Source organism: Pristis pectinata, chromosome 21 (assembly GCF_009764475.1).
Source record: "Pristis pectinata isolate sPriPec2 chromosome 21, sPriPec2.1.pri, whole genome shotgun sequence".
Lineage (NCBI taxonomy): Eukaryota > Metazoa > Chordata > Chondrichthyes > Rhinopristiformes > Pristidae > Pristis > Pristis pectinata.
In genome coordinates, this window is record NC_067425.1 from 1,585,477 (window position 1) to 1,607,618 (window position 22,142).

Consider the following 22,142-nt stretch of genomic DNA (forward strand, 5'->3'; position numbering starts at 1 on the left):
TAAAAACCTCCAGTCCAGCAGTTACCCCATCCTTTCTCCTGAGATCAAACAGGTTCCTTTACAAGCTTCACCTGGTAATGGGAGACTATAACCAAGTATTAACTTCACAGCTTCAGGGATCAGGGTTTGATCCTGACCTTCTCTCTCCACGACTGCCTGGGTTTCTCCTGGGTGATCCGTCTTCCTCCCACACAACCACTTTGCAGGCTAATAGCAAAAAGGGGAATTGATAGGTATATGGACGAGGGAATAAGTTGCAGAGAAATAAGGAGAAGAAGAGACAAATGGGAATACTCCCCTAGGAGCTGGCATGAACCCAATGAGCTGAATGGCCTCCTTCTATCCCATGAGGCAGCCTTAGCAGTGACATGAGGCAAACAGATTTGCTAACGTCAGCAGAGATGCTGGTGGCTCACCATTAATCCTATCACACTGTAAGGCCTGAAGAGGTAGACCAACCCTGGTGGCCGCAGTTCATTCCACCTGGGTCCAGAACATCTGAAACGTTAAAGGTTCTTGCTGTAGAGATGGCTTCTCATCCTCCACAATGGTAATTCATGATGCTTAAGTAATAAAGGCCAGAAATGTCCCTGTATATACCCAGGAAAGGGATGGAGAAACCTGAAGCAGAGGCTCATTTAATTACCTCCACGTTTAAAGTGTGGTACTTCTCAAGGGAGAGAAAATCTGCACTGCATAAAGCAGTCATTTGTTTAGTTTGGAGAATCAAATGTTGTGAGAGTTTTCTCCATTCTTGACCACTTCTAAAAGTTCTTGTAGTTCAAAGAAACGCTTCTCCCAGCAGGGAGTTTGGAAATTAAATGGATGTTAACCCAGTCATTACTGTACCACCTTTGCTTAAAAGCTAGCTAACATTTTAAAAAGAGCCACCACTGTGCCAATAGGAAATTGGGCATGGCCACAGGAAGGATGAGGTACCACTTCACTTCCCCAGTCACAGTGAAAGCACCTGCTCAGCCAGGGCTTCGTCTGTCTTCCACACATCAGAGAGATATGCAGCTTTGAAGATAAGTCTAGTGCTTTGACTACACAGATAAAAAGGCAGGAAATCAAAGTAACAGTGCACAGCCAGGCATTCGACCCTCAATTCTGTGCCAGCTCATAAGACACAACCTGGATAGGCCCATTATCCATTCTCCTTTCAACATTTATCCAATTCTATGGGGCGGACCCATCAACCGTGGTTAACTAAAAAAAATTTAAAGTTGAGTATTGTGGGCAGTTCTGGTCTCCACACCACAGAAAGAACGTGACTATACTGGAGAGGGTGTAGAGGAGATTCACCAGGATGTTGTCTGGGTTGGAGCACTTCTGTTATGATGAGAGACTGGAGAGGCAGCATTTGGTTTGCCTTGGAGCTGAGGAGGCTGGGCAGGGGCACCAGGATAAAGGTGTACAAGATTATGGGGGGCGTAGATTGGGCAGATAGTGAGAAACTTTTCCACATTGTGAAGACATGAAAAATCAGAGGACATAGGTTTAACGTGAGGAGTAAGGGGATGTGAGAAAAAGGTTTCTCCCCCAGAGGGTGGTTGCAAAATCTGGAACAAACTACCTGAGGAGGTGGTGGAGGGCAGAGACTCACAACATTTAAAAGGTGACTATAGGCAAGCACCTGAATCAAAGCATAGAAGGCTATGTGCCAAGTGCTGGTAAATGGGATTAGTACAGATGGGTACTTGGTTGGCAGCATGGACCTGTTGGCCAAAGGGCCTATTTCTGTCCTGAATGGCTATGGTACCATAACCTTAATGAAACAAAGCATGTGTAATTGCTAAGATGGGTGGCAGGCAAGGAGACTGGACAACATAAAACCAGTAATGAATAACTAAAATAACTATGTTGCTGCATACCTGCAACAGAACAGTTGCTCTCAGATAGAATAACCATCTCAAAGCTCCAGGGCCCCAGAGTCTCCTGCATGTTCTCCCTGTGACTGTGAGTTTTCCCCATGTAACCTATTCTCTCATACATGCCCAATAACATCCTCCAGCTTGTCCTACCACCCACCTACACTCAGGTCAATCTATAGTAGTCAATTAACTTAACAACCAGCATATCTTTGGGACCCAGTTTCTTCCCACAAAGTTTCCCACATTTTGTACCCTAGATTGTTATCCTACAATATAGATTTATTGTATTTCATTTTCATATTTAATGAAATTCAAAGTTTTATTAACTATTCCTTATCATTTGCTCAGCCATTACCTTCTTTTGTTCAATTCTCTCTCACTTCCGGTGTTTAGATCTTCTCCTAGCAACTACACAAAGGTGATTTAAAACATTTCCCCAGTTTAGTTTTTACTCAATAATTTTGTTTGTCTTCTTCCAAAACCTGACTCTCCATCCTAATTAAATAACTGATTTAAATTCAGCTGAAAGCTGTGGCTCAGATGGTCATGTTCTTACCTCGGATTCAGAAGGACATGGATGCAATTCCCAACCCAGATGCTTGAGCACATAACCATAAGCTGAACATCCATAACCATAAGCAACATCCAGTTGCTAGTTCAAAGGAACAGCAGGTAATAACTACTCTTGAGAAAGGCTCCACCTGAACTGCTTGAATCCAGCTAAATGGATAACACAAGGATTCCTCAGTTGGACATTAACGTGTGGTGGGTAGTGTTCAAGAAGTAATAATAATAGTTCTAAAACAACTGAATGGACAAAGAGTGAAGACTGAAATTATGCTTTGGTGCTACGAACAAGAGAAAATGAAACATCTGAACCAGGAGACAAATAAGAAAAGCAAGAGAAAACTTTGATAGGAGAAGGGTGGGTTTGAGTTTGTGGGCAAATAAACATTAACCCTACAAACACATGGATGCACAATGAGGAAACTCAACTTGGAGGGTCTGACTGGCAGCCATTACTGAAGCATGGGTGGAAAAGGGTCAGCACTGAGAACTAACTATAGCAAAGCCTCAAGGTGCACAGGAAGGTGGGAGGGTAGAAAAAATGGGGAAGGGTGTGGCACAAGAAGAGCAGCCTTTCATAAAATTGTTTCAGTAATTACAATATAACAAGGAGGAAGCAAATAGTGAAGACCAGCTAGAATTAATAGAAAAGGATTTAAGACTCTCATGGGATTTGTGTGGAGAGCTCTGGTGGCAGCTGTGAAATGCATAAAAACAGAAAGGAAACAAACATCTATGAGGGCACAGTGGTTTCACTGGGGAATTAATTTTCATTTAGATAGGGGTAAGCAGCCTGACTCATGGCTCAGAGATGCAGAGTGCTGAAGGTAGCCTTCTACAACAGGAGGTCCCAGAATCAACCATGAGGCCATATTAGATATAACTGTAGAGTTATATGTAGATACCAGCCCAACAAAGTATCAACATTTATCCAGTAACAATCATAACATGAAGCATCTCAGCTCAGCAAATGAAAGAGCAATAAGAAACATACTAACTAATATTCAAGAGTTGGCTGCAGTTGACTTCCATGTGGCACAAACGGTGAAGTGGCCAAATTTGTTAATGACTAAATAACAGATTACAAGTCACTCGAAGCTAACAGGTACCTGGAAGCAAAGGGTTGAGGGGGGAAATTATACCAACTCAGGCTGTAGCCCTGGAATTTGGAAAGCCATTAAGAGCAGGTAGAGTAAATATAGAGAAATTGTTCCTGCTGGTTGGGGAATCCAGGATTAACGAGCAGAATCTTAAAATTAGAGCCAGGCCTTTCAGTACTGAAGATGAAAGAAATATGGAATTGGAGCAGCAATTGATGCTTGGTTAGTAGTTAATTTTAAATTCGACATTTATACATTTTTCTTAACTAAAAATGTTAAAAAAAAATAGAAAAAGGGCAAGTGGTTGCTTGGAGTTAGGACACAGATCAGCCACAATTTCAATGAACAGTGCATGCAATTCAAGGATGTTTAAAGCCAACTCCTGTTTCTTTCTTTCCAAGATCATCCATCCTCCAGTGCTGGGGCTGCTTTGGAACAGTTACCAATGTGTTCACTTGGTCAAACTCAACAAAAGATGTTGTCTATGGACCTTTGCAAGCAAAGTTTCTTGAATCAGCCACTTGAAAGCAGTTAGAAAGTGGGACAGAAATGTGAAAAACAGTGGATAGCTCCCTTCGGAATGTTTCAGGATTAGTGGGCAGATCAGTAGAATGTACTTCTACCTTAATGAACTTTCTACACAGCAACTAATGGCTTCTACATACTCCTGTATCACCCTTTGGGACCTGAAATGATCTTCTGGGGATTAACAAATATATTCCAAACATCACAGAGGTTTGTGTGGTGCCATCCAACACCAGATAGGTCTCGATCCTGAACACAGTAAATAAAACAGACACTGTGTGCAGAACTGAATACTTCATACCCATAACAATCTTTTCTGCTCAGAAACAATCAGACTCATTCAGCACTTGCTCAAAGCAACATGCACTGAACGGTGCCAATAAATACAAGCAGAAATCAGGCAGAGTCAGCAATCAGGCTCTGAGTCTCCCTGATTGCTCGATGCCAAGTAGTCAGTATGTACACTAAGGAAATTCATAGCTTCAATCAGGAATGTACACAGGGTAAGAACAGAAGAAATAGGAGCAGGAGAACATTTAGCCTTCAATCCTGCTGCCGTTCATCAAGATGATCTTCTAGCTCAACACCATATGTCTCCACAATGCTCAATCCCCTTAATATCTAAAAATCTGCCAATGAACTCAATGACTGAGCTTCCAGAGCCCTCGAGGAGAGAGGATTGCAAAGATTCACCACCTCTGCAAGAAGAAATTTATCCTCATCTCAGTCCTAAATTGTCTACTCCTTATTCTGAGACTGTGGCACCTGATCCTAGACTCCTCAGCAAGGGAAAAAAATTCTTCAAATCCAGCCCATCAAGCCATCTTAGAATTTTGTTAATTTTCAGTGGGATCATCTCTCATTTTTCACATTTCTAACTTGTTCTCCAGCTGCCATATCTTCATCCACTTGCTCAGTTTGGCCATATTCCCATGAAGCCTCCATACATCTTTCTCCCTGCTCACCATCCCAACCTAGTTTTTTATCAAACTTGGAGACTTGACAATTTGGTCTCCTCAGCTGAATTGCTGTTATTACATTAGTACCAATTCCAATATTTTCCCTACTACAGATGTCGGCTAACAGGTCAGTCGTTCCCCGTTTTCTCTCTCCTTCCTTTCTTAAATAGTGAGGTCACATTTGTTTCCCTCCAATCCATAACAACAATTTAAGAACCTATAGAATTCTGGAAGATAACCAGAAGGTTCACCATCTCTACAGCCGCCTTTCAAAACTGTGAGGTGTAGCTTATCAGGTCCTTGGGATTTATCAGCTTTCAGTCTTACCAATTTACTCATTCTTGATGGACCCTTGCTTCTCCAATAGTTCAGGGAGCTTTTTCTGGTCTTTTTCCATGCAGACCAACACAAGTAGTTTAACTCATCTGCCATTTCCTTATTCCTCATTATAAATTCTCCTGTCTCTGACTGTAAGGGAACTGCATTTGTCTCAACAGTCAGTCTTTACCTTTTTACATCCCTATAGAACCTCTTACTGTCCTTGCATGTGTGTAGGAGAGAGGGATACTCCCTGGTGTTCATCAGAGAGAGCTCACCATGTGCCCCAACTAAAGAAACACAAGCCTAGTAGAGAGTAACTCAGAAGGTCTAAACAGGGGGGTGCTTTGCCTAATAAAAAAATCACTCTCACTTTCAAATTTCAATAAACCCACACCAAAAACCAACCTTTTGCGGCAGGGATGCAGATTCCCACTTTGTCTAAAGCAGTTGCCCTGTTTCACTACAACATGGTTTAGCTCTAACTTGGAAGACTGTGCCCCCATGTTTTGGATTTCCTTACCAGAGGAAATAGTTTCATGTAACTACCCTATGAAATCTCAATCATTTTAAGTACCTCAATAATATCCCCCTTGACCTCCCAAACAAGGGAATTCAAACCAACTTTAGGCAACCTTCATTTGAGCAATTTAACCCTTTAAGTCCAAGAATAAATACAGTAAATCTGTGGAGTGTACCTCACTCACCACTGCCTACATCCCCTTCATGGTGTTCAGAACACTCAGAACACCTGGTCCCTTGTGCCTGCTCCACCATGCAGTTAGATCATGGCTGATCTCCAGGCTCAGGGCCACTTTCCTGCACCAACCCAGTTTACTTTGATTCTTTAAAATCTCACAATAAGCACTAAGCTGAATGCAGTTTTTCCATATGTTTGACCAAGGCTCTGTAACAAAATCCCAGCATTTTGTATTGCCAAGAATCACATTCCATTAGTTCTGATGAAAGGTCATTGACCAGAAACCCTAACTTTATTTCTCTCTACTCAGATTCTGCCTGACCTGTCTTGTTTTTATTCCTTTTTGCTTAATTTTTGTACCAGAATTTTGGATTTAATGACATATACATGGACACCAAAATCCACTGGCTCTTTTACATCTGCCCATTTTCTACCAAGAAAATACTCCCACTTCGCTTTTTTGCATCAAAAGTGGATGATCTCACACTTCCCACCACTGCTCCACCATGCAGTAAGATCATGGCTGATCTCCAGGCTCAGGGCCACTTTCCACTGTATTTAATATTGATATATTTCCACACTCACTTAATTTGACTTCTTTTGTAAATGCAAGCAGAAACATTAAATAGGTAGACTTGCCACAAAGGCACACACACGTCACTCTTGAGAGGACAAATGACACATGGATAGAAAAAAGCAACATGCACAAACTAGAGTCAAAACAATGGACAGGCACCTTTGAAATGCGTTGCAGGTTCACAGTCTCAAGGGTTGTTCCAGAAATTGTGTCTTGAAATCAGGCACGTCGTGGTCAAATCACATTAATCCATATTATTTACACAATGAATTAGTCTTTTATTCTGCATTCCAAACCTCACATTCTACAATGACGACAACTCTTTACGATGTCATGTTAACCTCGCCAGAGTCACAGCAGCTTTCTCATTACATCACAGCAGCCTAGCTATCCTCACAGTTTAACTGTTTCCAAGAACGATGCCTGTGGCACCTTCTAAAGCTGGTTTAAGTCCAAACCATTGGTTAATAGTATAGACGGGATCTGTAGTGGGGGAGAAACCCAGTGCGACTGTGAGAGTGAAGGAAGTAACAGGGCAACATTCTAATATACTGTGAAATCTGAGATCACCTCCAACCACTCTGAATACCTCTCCTATAACCAACAAATTGCCAAATAAAAATACTACGTATGACAGCACCGCATTTACGTTTGAAAGAAAAGGAACGTCAATGAATTGATATCAAAGAGCAACATTTAGTTGATGAGCATTAAGATATTATTGGGAACTGAACATCACTGACTGACCATCCTACATTTTTACAGACTTCTGCACCTCCCACTTATGAGAACAAAACTTATATTAATTCGGCCAGTCACAGAGGAGTTTGCTCTTGGTCATTCCCGATAATCAGGGCCATCTCTACATTCAAGCTTCACATGTTCAGGTCAACTCATGTGACGGAACATAGACTAAACTACTGTATTTAATACACAAATCACATATAATACAATGACACTTCAGCTCAAGCCACAGCCTGCTAAACAGGACTCAGAATACAACCACTCCCTCCCCAAGGTGTGTACAGGTACAGGGAACAAAATATCACTGGAGGAAGTAGGTTTTGAGGATGAGAAATGGCTCACATTTCATTCCTGGAGCTGACAATGCTTTAGCTGCTTGAAGTGCCGTAACAGTTCAGGGCTATGCGCTTCTACGGTAGATTAAGACAGCAGCACCCGAGTGTGAAGTACAGAGAGCTGTATAAACCTGCCACACAAGATGCTGCCACAACCTCCTAGCAGTGGTTTATAGTGCTTGAGAGGCCAGCAGGATGTTGCCTATATGCTGTGTGCCAGCTGTAGGCTCACCATCCCAATACCAGAACTACATATCAAAGAGCCACACGGCTGCTCCACAGCTCACAAAGAGTTAATGCCAAGTTTATTTAACATGTTGAAACTGCTGGCGTTACAATATTTAATTTCAACACTACGCAGGAAACGAAAATCTCTGAGGAACCATTGAAGTGTCATCTTTAATATACAAGAGAAAAAAAGTCTTTTGCACTTACCCTATCTTCGTGAACAGCTTCCCTTGGGCATGAAGGAAATTCAGGATAAATCTTTTATTCAGCTGTTTTTTTTGTGGGGTGAAGATGGAAGGGAAGAGAAGAAGAAAAAAAGAAAGAAAGAGACAATTAATCTTCTCGTAGCATGTTCTTATCAGCAGTCAACATCAGAGGCAGAGGACAGCATGACCACAGCTCAGTGGCAAGGAACAGATGCCTGGAGACGAAACGTGCCCACAGTCACAGACCTGCTCCTGCTGCCAACGCTTAGCACCATTCAGCACAGTACTGCCCTCTGCTGGAAATCATCCTTATCTAAAGCCCTTGGAGAATGACATTCAGACCCTGACCTCAGGACCCATTTGACAGCAGGTGAATAACGTTACATGCAGCTTGAAATCAGTGAAATATTAACTACCCCATTGAAACCACGTGCCCTTGACAGATCAGAACTACAGTTAACAGTCAGAAAACAAAATGGAATATCTGTTCAACACACAGTATTTCACCCAACAAATACCAGATGGTCTCACTCCATTTTCCAAGACATTCAAAATAAATAAATATTCCTCTTTAAAAATGTGTGCAATACAGGATCTTGGACCATCTCAACACCATAGGCTCAGATGGGTTTGGAGTGTGGGAGGAGGGGTTTTGAAAGAGAAAGGAGAGTCAGAGCACAAAAACGAGCACTTTGACCTGTCTCAAAGGTGACCATCATGCACCTACTTATACTAATCCCACTTACCAGCCCTTAGTCCATAGCCTTTTATGCCTCAGCAACTGAAATGCCTGTCTAGATGCCTCTTACGAAGTGTGAAAGTTCCTATCTCCACCACCTCCTCAGGCAGCACGTTCCAGGTTCTAACCACCATGAGTGAAAGAATCCATCTTCAGGTCCCTTCTAAACCTCTTTCCTTTTACCTTAAACTTATGGCCTCTAGTTTTAGCCACTTCTTGTTCCTTACTATTTACTCTGCCTGTGCCCCTCATTGGGTGGGATGACGAGGCTGGTCAACAGTAAGCCTAGGGCATTTGCACACTGACTGTTCAGACTGATGGTGACAGATGTGTTGAGGGTAGAGGTGGGGGGTATGCAGGGAGGTGCAGATGTAACTGAGGGAGTGTACTTTCCGCCACTCTATCATTGCAGGGATGCAGACACCCAATCACTAGCCTCAACCAGAGACTTCATGTTCCTCTAGGGAATGGCACACATGGAAGGAGAGCAGTCTCCCCATTTGCCTAACTCAATGCAAGGACCAATTCTGAGCAGCCCAAGGATACAGGAAGCACACAGCATTTCATTATATGTATGCTACTCCAGCCTCACATTCCCCACCTCCACATTTAAATCCATTGTAAAAACTCAATCAGAGCAACAGTCACTACTCAGCTCTGAACTTGGTGCCACCTAACCAGGCCAGAGCAGCAGTGCTTAGAATCAGTGGTGCACGTCAGTATAAATCTCAGCACTGCTTATTACAGTACCACTATATGAGGAACAATACTAATTTGGGCTGTTTAAATGCTAGAAGTCTCATTGTTAATAGATCAGACTTCCAAACTTGATTCCAATGTCCAGAACAGGACAAAGAATTGGAAAAGCATAATAGTTACTGTGGAAGTCGCCCCAAACAGTTTCCATCATGCCCACACAGGAGGCAATTACCTCCTGTCTTTACCTCTCACTCTCTTGGTGAAGCAGCCAGCATAATCAGACCCCACCCACCCAGGACATTCTCTCTTCTCCCCTCTTCCATCGGGCAGAAGATACGTACCACCAGACTTAATGACAGCTTCTATCCCACTGTGATAAGACTATTGAACAGTTCCCTTATACAATGAGATGGATTCCGACCTCACGATCTACCTTGTTGTGACCTTGCACCTTATTGCACTGCACTTTCTCTGTAGCTGTGACACTTTACTCTGTACTGTTATTGTTTTTACCTGTACTAGCATTGTCATGGACAGGGATAGGAGCAAAGAGGACGGGAAGATATTTTAATTGGGGAAAGGTGAATTATGAGGCTATAAGGCAAGAACTTGAGAGTGTAAATTGGGATGACATTTTTGAAGGGAAATGTACTATGGAGATGTGGTCGATGTTCAGGGATCTCTTGCAGGATGTTAGGGATACATTTGTCCCGGTGAGGCAGAGAAGGAATGGCAGGGTGAAGGAACCATGGGTGACGAGAGGTGGAACAACTAGTTAGGAAGAAGGAGGCATACATAAGGTGTAAGCAGCAAGGATCAGATAGGGCTCATGAGCAATATAGAGTAGCAAGGAGGGAACTTAAGATGGGGCTGAGGAGAGCAAGAAGGCTTTGGCGAGTAGGGTTAAGGAGAATCCCAAGGCTTTTTTCTCATACGTGAAGAGCAGAAGGATGGCTAGAGTAAAGGTAGGTCCAATTAAAGGCAAAGGTGGGAAGATGTGCCTGGAAGCTGTGGAAGTGGGTGAGGTTCTCAATGAATACTTCTCTTCAGTATTCACCAAGGAGCAGGGTCTTGATGACGCTGAGGACAGTGTTGGTAAGGGTAATGTTCTAGAGTATGTAGATATCAAGAGAGAGGATGACTTGGAGCTGTCAGAAAATATTAGGACAGTTAAGTCCCCGGGGCCTGACGGAATATTCTCGAGGCTGCTGCGTGAGGCGAGGGAGGAGATTGCTGAACTGTTGGCTAGGACCTTTGAATCCTCGTTGTCCACGGGAATGGTACTGGAGGATTGGAGGGTGGCAAATGTTGTCCCCTTATTCAAAAAAGGTAGTAGGGATAGCCCAGGGAACTACAGACCAGTGAGCCTTACGTCTGTGGTGGTTAAGCTGTTAGAAAGGATTCTAAGAGATAGGATCTATGGGCATTTAGAGAAACATGGATTAATTAGGGACAGCCAGCATGGATTTGTGAAGGGAAGATCTTGCCTCACTAACCTGATAGGGTTCTTTGAGGAGGTGACCAGGAAGATTGATGAGGGTAGTTCAGTAGATGTGGTCTACATGGATTTTAGTAAGGCGTTTGACAAGGTTCCACATGGTAGGCTTCTTCAGAAGGTCAGAGGCCAAGGGATACAGGGGGGCTCGGCCGTGTGGATTCAGAATTGGCTTGCCTGTAGAAAGTAGAGGGTTGTGGTGGTGGGAGTGCATTCGGATCGGAGGGCTGTGACTAGTGGTGTCCCACAGGGATCGGTTCTAGGACCTCTACTTTTTGTGATATTTATTAATGACTTAGATGAAGGGGTGGAAGGGTGGTTTAGCAAGTTTGCAGATGACACAAAGATCGGTGGTGTTGTGGATAGTATGGAGGGCTGTCAAAGCTTATAGAGAGATATTGATAGGATGCAGAGCTGGGCCGAGAAGTGGCAGATGGAGTTCAATCCGGAGAAGTGTGAGGTGGTACACTTTGGAAGGACTAACTCCAAGGCGGAGTACAAGGTTAAGGGCAGGATTTTGGGCAGTGTGGAGGAGCAGAGGGATCTGGGGGGTTCATATCCACAGATCACTGAAAGTTGCCTCACAGGTGGATAGGTTAGTTAAGAAAGTTTATGGGATGTTATCATTCATAAGTCGTGGGATCGAGTTTAAGAGCCGCGAAGTAATGATACAGCTTTACAAAACTCTGGTTAGACCACACTTAGAGTACTGTGTCCAGTTCTGGTCGCCTCATTATAGGAAGGATGTGGAGGCATTGGAGAGGGTGCAGAGGAGATTTACCAGGATGCTGGATTAGAGAGTATGGATTATGAGAAGAGACTAAAGGAGCTAGGGTTTTACTGATTGGAGAGGAGACATGATAGATACAAAATATTAAGAGTAATAGATAGAGTGGACAGCCAGCGCCTCTTTCCCAGGGCACCAATGTCAATACAAGAGGGCATGGCTTTAAGGTAATGGGTGGGAAGTTCAAAAGAGATGTCAGAGGGAGGTTTTTCACCCAGCGAGTCGTTGGTGCATGGATTGTTAGATAAGCATATGGAGGAATTTAAGGTAGAGGGATATGTGGGAGGAAGGGGTTCGATAGTCTTAGGTGTGTTTAGAAGGTTGGCACAACATGGTGGGCTGAAGGGCCTGTATTGTGCTGTATTTTTCTATGGTTCTATGGTACATCAATGCACTCTATACTAACTCAATGTAACTGCACTGTGTAATGAATTGACCTTACGATCGGTTTTTAAGACAAGCTTTTCACTGTACCTCAGTACAAGTGACAATAATAAACCAATACCAATTCCAAACACACATCACTTTACATTCCAAAAGTGAGAGAATAAAATTCAGATGCTCTCAGTTCAATTAGACTGGAAGTGTACAGCAAGCTTATGGACTGAGTCACTGGCCATACAGACCAGTAGGCCCTGAGTTCCATCGGTATCCCTTTAGCTGTGTTGGGGCAGAAGAGAGGGCACTTCAATTGGTCTTGGTAATCATGTGCTAGAGACAGCCAGGAATCCCATTGCTCAGACCCTGCCCAGTGCAGGACACAAGTAGAGAGGGGAAGGAAGGAAAATATTGCTCACTGCTCAACTGCAATCCCCACCCCCACAACTGAAGCTGAATAGCCGACCAACACTCTGTCTGGGTGAAGACTGGCCATGTGCAAATGAGACCAGAGGGTAGTTGGTTCCAATGGACACAGATCTTTCCAGCCACCAGATATTTTTTAATCGGAGGTTGGGGTGTGGTGGTGTCAGGATGGGAAGAGAGGCTGTGTCATGAGAAAACCAAACTGCCCTCAGGTTTCCGCCCTTTAGTTCAGGTCGAGGCGTTGGCTCATCCATCAACCGGCAGCTTCCCCCTCCACAACCAGCAGGTTGTGCTTCTCAGCATCAAAGTTCAACTCATTTCTCACAAAAGTTCTCAGCCCCCACAACAGTCCTGAGAGCTGCAATGAATTTTCATGGGACAGGACATGTAAATTCGCAAACAGCAGCCGGATGGTGCAAGGCAGCTTCAGTTCCCTCGGTCCCCAGCCAGAGTTCTGCTCAGCATGGGAGGGGGAGGGATAACACAGACACAAAAAGAAAAAAGTCCCCAGTGCACATGCTCAAGTTTACATTTAAATATAGCCTGCAATGAACGGATGCAGCAGAGGAGGGGAGAGATCACACAGGTTTCCATTTAGTGATCTACTTAACAAGGAGGGTGAGCAAAGGTAGGTGGTGAACTGCCTCATGAGCTGCTCCAACCTGCAGCTTCGGCACAGCTACATGGATCCTGTCACGTCGCTGCGCCACATTCACTACAAGTATGTGGTTTTGTGTTTAACCAACCTAGCTGCAACCTGGCACACAATGGCCGACGACAGCAAAACAAGCATCCTGGAAACCAGCAGCACTTCTTAAAATGAATCGTGGTGATCTACCACTTCAGTAGTGGTTTGAGTGACCGAGGTCACAGAGTGCACGAACCCAGCCTGTATGTGACACCAGTCAAGTCATTACAACGTAAAGCACTTCCTCTCCGCCAACGAGCCTGGAGTTATCCACAAACTACCTCAAAATAACCAGCCAGCTGCTGAACAGACACCTCCAATGGGAAAGAGACAGCTTTACACAACAGTGAGTGAACAACCTAGGGCTGTGACCCTCAGACAGCAGCTCTCCACCTGTTAACACAGGTTATTGAATGAGCAAACTCAGAATCCTGACCAATATTAACCCTCCATAATGGGGAAAATGCCAATAACCGCTGCTCCAGATACTGAACGATAAACACCATCTACTTGCTTCTGAAATGTCTTCCTCCTCCCAGTAATGTGGCAACCCCTCTGCCATAGTTGATGGAGCCCTTCCATGTATTTCCTCCGTTTCCTGCACATCTGCTCTGACCCCCCCTCTCTCCCCAGGCAGAACATCAATAAAGTTCCCTTGGTTCTCACCTTTCAGCCCACAAACTTCTGCATCCAGCACATCATCTTCTGCCAGCTCCATTGTGATCCCACCACCAGTTACATCTTCCCCTCTCCCCCTACTTTCTCTTTGGAGCTCCCTCTCTTCTTCACCCTTCCCTCCCATCCCCTGCACCTATAGGAGGTGCAATATCTGCCCCTACACCTGCTCCCTCACCACCATCCAGGGACCTAAACAGCCCTTTCAAGTGAGGCAGAGGTTCACCTGCACCTCTTCCAACCTGGTCTACTGAATTCGGTGCTTGCGATGTGGCCTCCTCTATATTCATGAAACGAAGCATAGAGTAGGCAACCATTTTGTGGAGCATCTGTGCTAAGTCCGTAAAAAAACAACTTGCCCCACACATCTCCTTCGAACTAGCCCCCTCTCGCCTTAAATGCATGCCCTCTGGTATTAGACATTTTAACTCTGGGAAAAAGATACCAGCTCTCCACTCCATCTATGCCTCCCATAATTTTATAAACTTCTACTGCATCTCCCCTCAGCCTCTGCCACTCCAGAGAAATCAACCCAAGTTTGTCCAGCCTCTCCTTCTAGCATATGCCCTCTAATCCAGGCAGCATCCTAGTGAACATCTTCTGCACCGTCTCCATAGCCTCCACATCCTTCCTATAATGGGGCAACCAGAATTGAAAGCAACACTCCAGATGTGGCCTCACCGGAGTTTTATAAAGCTGCAACATAACATCCTGGCTCTTGAACTCAAAGCCTCGACTAACAAAAGGAAGCATGCCAAACAACACAATCTCTAATTCTTTTAAAATTATTTCCATTTTAATCCAGGTGGTTGTGATTCAGTGAGCTTTTGTCAATAGGCTATAGGTTGTCAGGTCCAAATATGTCCACATCAGACGCAGTAAATATCCCCCTATACTGTCCCATCACAAGGACAGCATGGGTTAGAAACAGAATAAACCTCTATAGAGTCATAGCTTGGAAACAAGCCCTTCAGCGTACCAAGTTCACACCAATCATCAAGCACCCATTAACACCAACTCTCTTTTTAACTCTCCCCACATCAACACGCTCAGCTTCTACACCTCGCCTACACCAGCAGCAATATACAGTGATCAAGTAACCTACCAACCCCCACATTTTTGGGACATGGGAAGAAACTGGAGCTCTGGAAGGAAACTCATGTAGTCACAGGGAGAACGTGCAAACTCCACACAGATATCACCGAGTGCTAGATTGAACCCAGGTCACTGGAGTGCTGAGCTCCAACGAGCTCTACTAGTCACAGTGCCACCCACTGGTTCTACATACACTGCCCTGTCATACAATCCCAGGGCAGAGATAGATGTTGAACACAGAGTAACCCCTCTGTACGCTGTCCTATCACTCATTCCTAGGGCAGGGACAGCAGCATTTGCACTCAGGTATCCCTGGAAAGGGAGCAGGCAGTACAAGTTGGCTTACTGGAGAACCAGGTCCAGTGGGTACTGCAGAGGCTGAGGTCCATCCTGGACAATGTTTTAGTTTAACTGTTTGCTGTTTCAAATAAAATTTAAATTAAAACAGATTAGATGTAGCGGAAACCTCCCACTACGCTATCCGTCACATTCTCCCACACCAGGGACAACACTGGTTAGTAACGGAGGAAAGTTGCCTCTTCACTGTCCTAACACACCTTCCCAGGGCAGAGACTGCATGGGTTGAACACAGTAAAACTCCCCCTGCACAGTCAGGCGCAACAGGGGTGGCACAGTCATACTGATATATTGTTAACAGAATGGCTGCCAGAGATAAGTGTTGTGCCCAGCAAGCTTAAGGTTCCAGCCCAGCAGGAGCCTTCAGTCTAGTTAACAAGACGGAGCATAAAGATGGGAAAGTACTTACTAATTTTTCCAGTTTCGATTGAGGTAAAGTTGGCCCCAGTCAAACCACAGAAAGTTCATACCAACAAGCACAGTTTTCACATGAGCTTCTCTCAAACAACCACCAAGAGACGACATGCTTTTATCTTTTTTTATATTTTGGACTGCAATGAGCATTGCACGTACACCAGCTCTTCACTGAGTAAACCATTAGCCCCTTGACAATATCACTTACCAATTGGTAGTCTTTGATCTCACTCTCTGCCGATATAAATTATAACAATAAACATGAATATTCCTTCCAAAAGATCCCAGATTTCATTTTCTTTATCGTGATCTCTGTTGATACAAATATGGCAACAACAAATCCTCCCAAGTTTGGAGTCTGTCTTATTCTGAGAGCAATAGACAAGTATAGGGAGATCAAAGCTCCAATCTGAGGCAGCTCAGTAATCAGAGGTTTGGGGTGAGCAATACTGCAGAGAATGCCACTTAACACCCAATTCTTACATTGAATAATTGCCACAAGGAACCTTGTAAAAGGTTAACCTCAAGTTATAATTTCTTAATAATCAAATTCAAAGTAGTCAACAGCACATCATTAAAAAAATCCCCTTCTCCATGTATCTGATTGAGGTGAGTAACTGGATCCTGCTTACGTGGTTAAAACTGGGTGAAATGTTACATGTGAGGGAACCAAGCTGATATGGGAAACAGAATGTTATCACAAGCATGTAATTTCCAGCATCGACTGCTAGGGTTTATGCGTGATACAACCCATTCAGAGAAGTCAGCTCAATTCGCTTCAGAAATCTGACTCCACTTTTAGAAGGTCAACATGCTATCAAGTGCAGCCTCCAATGGGCATCACACAAGCAGAAAATAGTTCATTAGAAAACCAGAAACACAGCATTAACTTCAAACTATATCTCCATCAGTGACCTCTGTTGCCCCTTTAGAGACAGACAACTGTTACAACACACTCAAAAATTCTCAGGGTACACCACAGTCATCCTTCCCAGTAGCAGGTGACACAGTGCCAGGAATATATACAAAACACTTTCAGACAAAGGACTGCTTAAGATTTCAGATTTCATGCTTTCCTGCAACAATTAAATATTACCACATGCAGCAGTCAGAACTATACAAACCACACTGAAATCCAGCCGTGGATGCCGGGATTAAGGCCTCTGCCACTGACCGTAAATGCAGGTTGTGAAATGAGTTTGGGGTGATCTTGGTGGCTATGGAGCCAAAGCACAAAAATGGTCCAGAACAGAGACTATTGAAGGGCTAGAGAGGAAATGGGGAAATGTTGCAGTGGTGACTGAGTAAACAAGACACCAGGCAAAAACATCACTGCTGTTGGACTGGAGATAAATCTTGCCCCATAGCCGTATTAAATCCACCTTGAGCAGGCAGACAGGGCCTCAGTTAGTGCTTACGTTCAACAGATGGCAACTTAATCTGTGCAGCCTCCATCAATGAAGTGCCAGTTGAGATTAAGAATGCAAATCTACAAATTTGGATAAACTATTCAGCTTGTGGCACAGAGGCCAGAGTGCTGCAGCTGAGCCATGGCTGGTGTCTAGAAGCAGAGACACTGAAGGCAGCATGCGGCACTGCAGGTAATGCAGCTGCCTCACAGCTCCAACGACCGGCTCGATCCCGATCTCAGGTGCTATCTGTGTAGAGTTTGCACATTCTCCTTGTGATTGCGTGAGCTTCCCCCAGGTTCTCTAGTTTCCTCCCACATCTCAAAGATGTGCCAGTCGGTAGGTTAATTGACCTATGTAAATTACTTGCATTGCCTCCAATCACTGTGAAGTGCAGGGAAATATCAGGGAAAGGGATTGCTCTGAGAGCAGGCAGGGACATGATGGGCCAAATAGCCTCTTCCTCTGCCGCAAGGAAACATTTTATACGAAAATAGGAGAAGGCAAGCATTCATCTTTCAAGCCTGCTCCACCATTCAATATAATCAACCAGATTCTGTTGGATGGTTCACCCATTTCCCTTTAGCCCAAGAACTATACCCAACTCCACCTTGAATAGATTTAATGATTTGGCTTCAACTGCTTTGTGGTTGAGAATTCCACAGGTTCACCAAACTCCAAGTGAAGAAATGTCTCATCTCAGTCCTACATTTTACTCCTTATCCAGGGTTCCAGGACTGTGAACCCTGGTCCCGGATTCCTCCACCACTGGGAACATTGTTCCTGCATCTAATCTATCCAGTCCACTTGGAATTTTGTAAGTTTCAATGAGATCCTCTTTCATTCTTCTAAACTCTAGCGAGTATAAGCTTAATCAGATTTCTCTTCATACATCTGTTCTGCCAACCCAGGAACCTATGCTGCACTCCCCCCATAGTAAGAATATCCTTCCTTAGATAAGGAGACCAAAACTGCATACCATATTCAAGGTGTAGTTTCACCTAGGCCCTGTTCAATTGCAGCAAGACATCCCTGCTCCAATACTCAAAGTCCAATATACCATTCACCTCCTTAACTGCCTGCTTCACCTGCATGCTTACTTTCAGCACAAGGAAACCCAGGTCTTGTTGGACCAATCGTTCATCTGACTTCCTGTTTTGCCAGAGTGGATAATCTCACACTTATTCACATTAAACTGCATCTGCCTTGCATTTGCCCTCTCCCTCAATCTGTCCAGATCACAATGGAGCTTCTCTGCATCCTCCTCACAGCTAGCACAACTTGTATCATCTGCAAATTTGGAAATACTGCACTCATCTAATTCACTCATCTAAATCATTAGTATGTAATGTGAATAGCTGGGATTTCAGCACTGATTCAATTTACTCAGCTGGTTCAAACACACTGACAAATCTAATATCACTGTGCCCAACTTCTGACAAAGTGGAAACTAGTTCACATATCTACAACATCATATATCTGAAAATTTCTCAGAAAAGTTATGCAAAGCAAGGAATATCAGGACTCCCTTAGAAGTGCACACGAATGCAGACATCCCAAATTTCTGCACAACTGACTGGCACTGTCAAGCTCTTTGAGCCCAGCACTGCAGTTATGCTGGAAACTCTGCCTGCTGAAGCATCACTAGGTTACACCTGGCAAGGTTCAGTGACTCCATTCATTTCAATGGAAATGAACAGCTAAGAGAGGGGCATATTTCAGGTAATATACAGTACATTTTATTGGAATTGACTTGAGTTAAAGGTTTTTAAGTGTGTTTTTAAGAAAGGTTAATAATTTACATTTCAGACCTTCACAAACATTCAAGCTGTTTAACATTTGGTTCAGCCTGCGGGTGTGGTTTCACCAGCTGTCAAAGCAATTCTGTGAGATTTACGGTGGTGGCTTACATCAGTTGGAGCCTGTATCCTCAATGATGTTTCCACTGGGTGACCTACTCAAGTCATGCATGTGTAACAGGTAGGCAAGTACAGATGGAGCACGGTTTCAGGTTACAGCTGGACTTAGTGAGATAACTTGTATTGCCTCACAAACACAGAACATTGGAAGAACTCAGCAGGTCTAGAAGCATCCGTGGAGGCAAGAGGTGCAAGTTCATGTTTGAGGTTGACACCTTACATCAGGACCGAGAGGAACAGGGAAGACTGCCAGTGCGCAGTGCAGCAGTACTTAAGTGGGGGCCAGCTACATCGAGGCTCATAGGTGGTAGGTGGAGCCAGACTTGGGTTGGGAGGAGTTGGGGGGGGGGGGGTGGCTGGTGGGGGGAAGGAGGATGAAGAAAGGGAGACAGGTGGGTGTGCGTGGGAGGGGAGCACCAGGGATGTGGGTTACCTGAAATTGGGTTTTGGTTTTCAGGTAATCATCGTCTCCCCATCTGGTTTCACCTATCACCTACCAGCCTCTAACCCACCCCACTACATTCTGCTACACACAGGCAATCTTTCCTGTTCCCTCTCAGTCCTGATGCAAGGTCTCAACCTGAATCGTTGAAACATTGACTTATACCCTTTGCCTCCACAGATGCTGCCTGACCAGCTGAGTTCCTCCAGCATTATTTTTGTTCTAGGGTCCAGCATCCGCAATCCTGTTTGTCTTCGTATGGCCTCACTGTGGGGATGCAATACTGGTGAACAAGGTCTCACAAACTTATATCAGATAATTGATGCTGGCTTAACGACGACAATGATTATATCATAAACTTAGCTTCAGAGAATGTGTCAGCATTTCTGACCTGGTTCACTATCAAGCCACCCCTGCCAGGAGTTCAGCTGTGGACATGTGCAAGTCTTTACTTCTCTGCTGACTAAGCTCACACATGGTCATGAGCATGATAGCAGAGGTGTGGTGGCACTCATGAAAGCAGTCAGCATCTCAGGGAGAGGAAGGAGTGACAATTGGCAAAAATATTGCTAATGAGGTAGAGGGATTAAATGGTGCATTACATTGCTTGATGGACCCGTTCCAATGTAACTGGAGGCAACGCAAGTGAAAATGAGCCAATCCATGTGATGTGGGTTTAGAATATTTAGCTTTTGAATATTATCCTAAGAGAAAATACAATGCCAATGATTAGAGCATGAGCTCATCTGTATTAACCATTTAACTGACATCCCCACTAATGACACAATGTACTCAGTAATTGGATACCGCACATGGAACTAAAAGAACTTAAATTGATTCAACTCCTCCAGCAGTTGCAGTTGAGTCTACGCATGTCACTGGAGATTTCATTAGTGATTACTGATCACCTACTGAATCCAGGTGCAGCAATCTGACATGGCGAGGAGAAGGGGTGTGAAGAATTTCCTGTCGAGACACTTCTGATCCCAATTCAAATCAAAACCCCAACTGGTTATACTTTAAAATTCAGAAAAAAGTTCCCAAACATCACAGAATGAACTCTTCCAACTTCAGAGGCAACTCAAGGTTTGTGCAGCAGTATAAATGAATCATCAGGCTAGCTGTTCGTCCAAGTTTCAGTTCCTTCCTTACCATAACCAACAACCCACAGGCTCTCACAAACGTACCAAGCATGGTTGAGAACCAACGCACTCCTTTGAGCTGACATACAACTGAGCAAATATTTCTCAGAAAACCTCCTGGAGCCAGTGGAGAACTATGGGTCTAAAATAAATTAGCTCAAAGGCATTAGTTTAAAAAAACTTAAAATTGCAGAAATTAATGGACTAAAAAGTGATAAATCCCAGATGACCTGCATCCTACAGTTTTCAAGGTAGCCACTATAGAGTAGATGGCTGGTTGTCATCTTCCACAATTGCAAAGTATCAAGAACAGATCTCACAGACTGGAAGGCAGCAAATGTAAACCCATTTGTTAAGAAAGGAGGGCAAGTGAGAACAGGGAACAGGTCAGTTAGCCTGACGTCGGCAGTAGGGAAAATACTGAAACCTATTATTAAGGAAGTGATAGCACTTTTAAAATAATAACAGGATTGAGCAGAGGTCACACGGATTCATGAAAGGGAAATTAATTTTAGCCAACACTACTAGGATTGAGAATCAGTTAAAAACTTATTAGCAGCAAGATAAAGCCACTGGGTCCCTCGTACCTGCCCCACTATTCAATAAGATCATAGCTGATTTTTCTACCTCAGCACCACTTTCCTGAACCAACCCCACAGGCGTCAATTCCCCTCATACCTAAGAAATCATCCATCTCTTGCTCAGTGGCTAAATCCTCAGAGCCCCATTGGGTACAGCATTCCATTGATTCACTTCTAGAAGTCCATTAAGAATTTTGTTTCAATTAAATCACACTTCATCCTTCTAAACTCCAGTGAAGAGGCCGACCCTCCTTGATCTCTTTGTATGACAAACCCACCATGCCAGGAAACAGCCCAGTAAGTCTTCACTGCACTCTCTATTGCAAGTGTACTATTACATTGGTGGGGATACCAGACCTACATATAACATTGATGCAATTTCACCAGGGTCCTGTACAATTGGAGCCTGAGGTACTTAAATTGGCTTGCAGAAAAGACCAATGTACTATTTGCCTTCCTAATTGTTTAATGTACTTGCATATTAACTTTCACTGATCCACGTACAGTTACACCAGGTCCCTCTGTACGTCATTCAAACTCTCACCATTTAAACAAAAGTACACTTATTTTTCCTACCAGAGTGAATAACTCACATATTTTCCCATTATATTCAATTTGCATTGTTCTTGTCCACTCACTTAACCTGTCCTTCTGAAGCCACTGAGTCTTTTCACAGCCCACACTGCCATCTAGCTTTCAATCAGCAGCAGACTTGGATATATTGTGCTTGATTCTTCCCACCCCACCCATCACAACATTGATA

At 43.9% G+C, this 22,142-nt stretch overlaps 1 protein-coding gene across 3 annotated transcripts in view; it reads right to left on the minus strand.

Annotated features, from left to right (window-relative positions):
• The window catches only part of smg6 (SMG6 nonsense mediated mRNA decay factor), a 305,342-nt gene that overhangs the window by 245,491 nt on the left and 37,709 nt on the right, over positions 1-22,142 (minus strand). For 2 of the 3 annotated variants that reach the window (XM_052035245.1, XM_052035247.1), the window contains one exon: positions 8,135-8,196. In XM_052035245.1, the coding sequence (XP_051891205.1) occupies positions 8,135-8,196 (62 nt within the window). Of the gene's footprint in view, positions 1-8,134; positions 8,197-22,142 lie in introns of those variants that run through there. The other variant, XM_052035248.1, reaches the window with a different exon arrangement.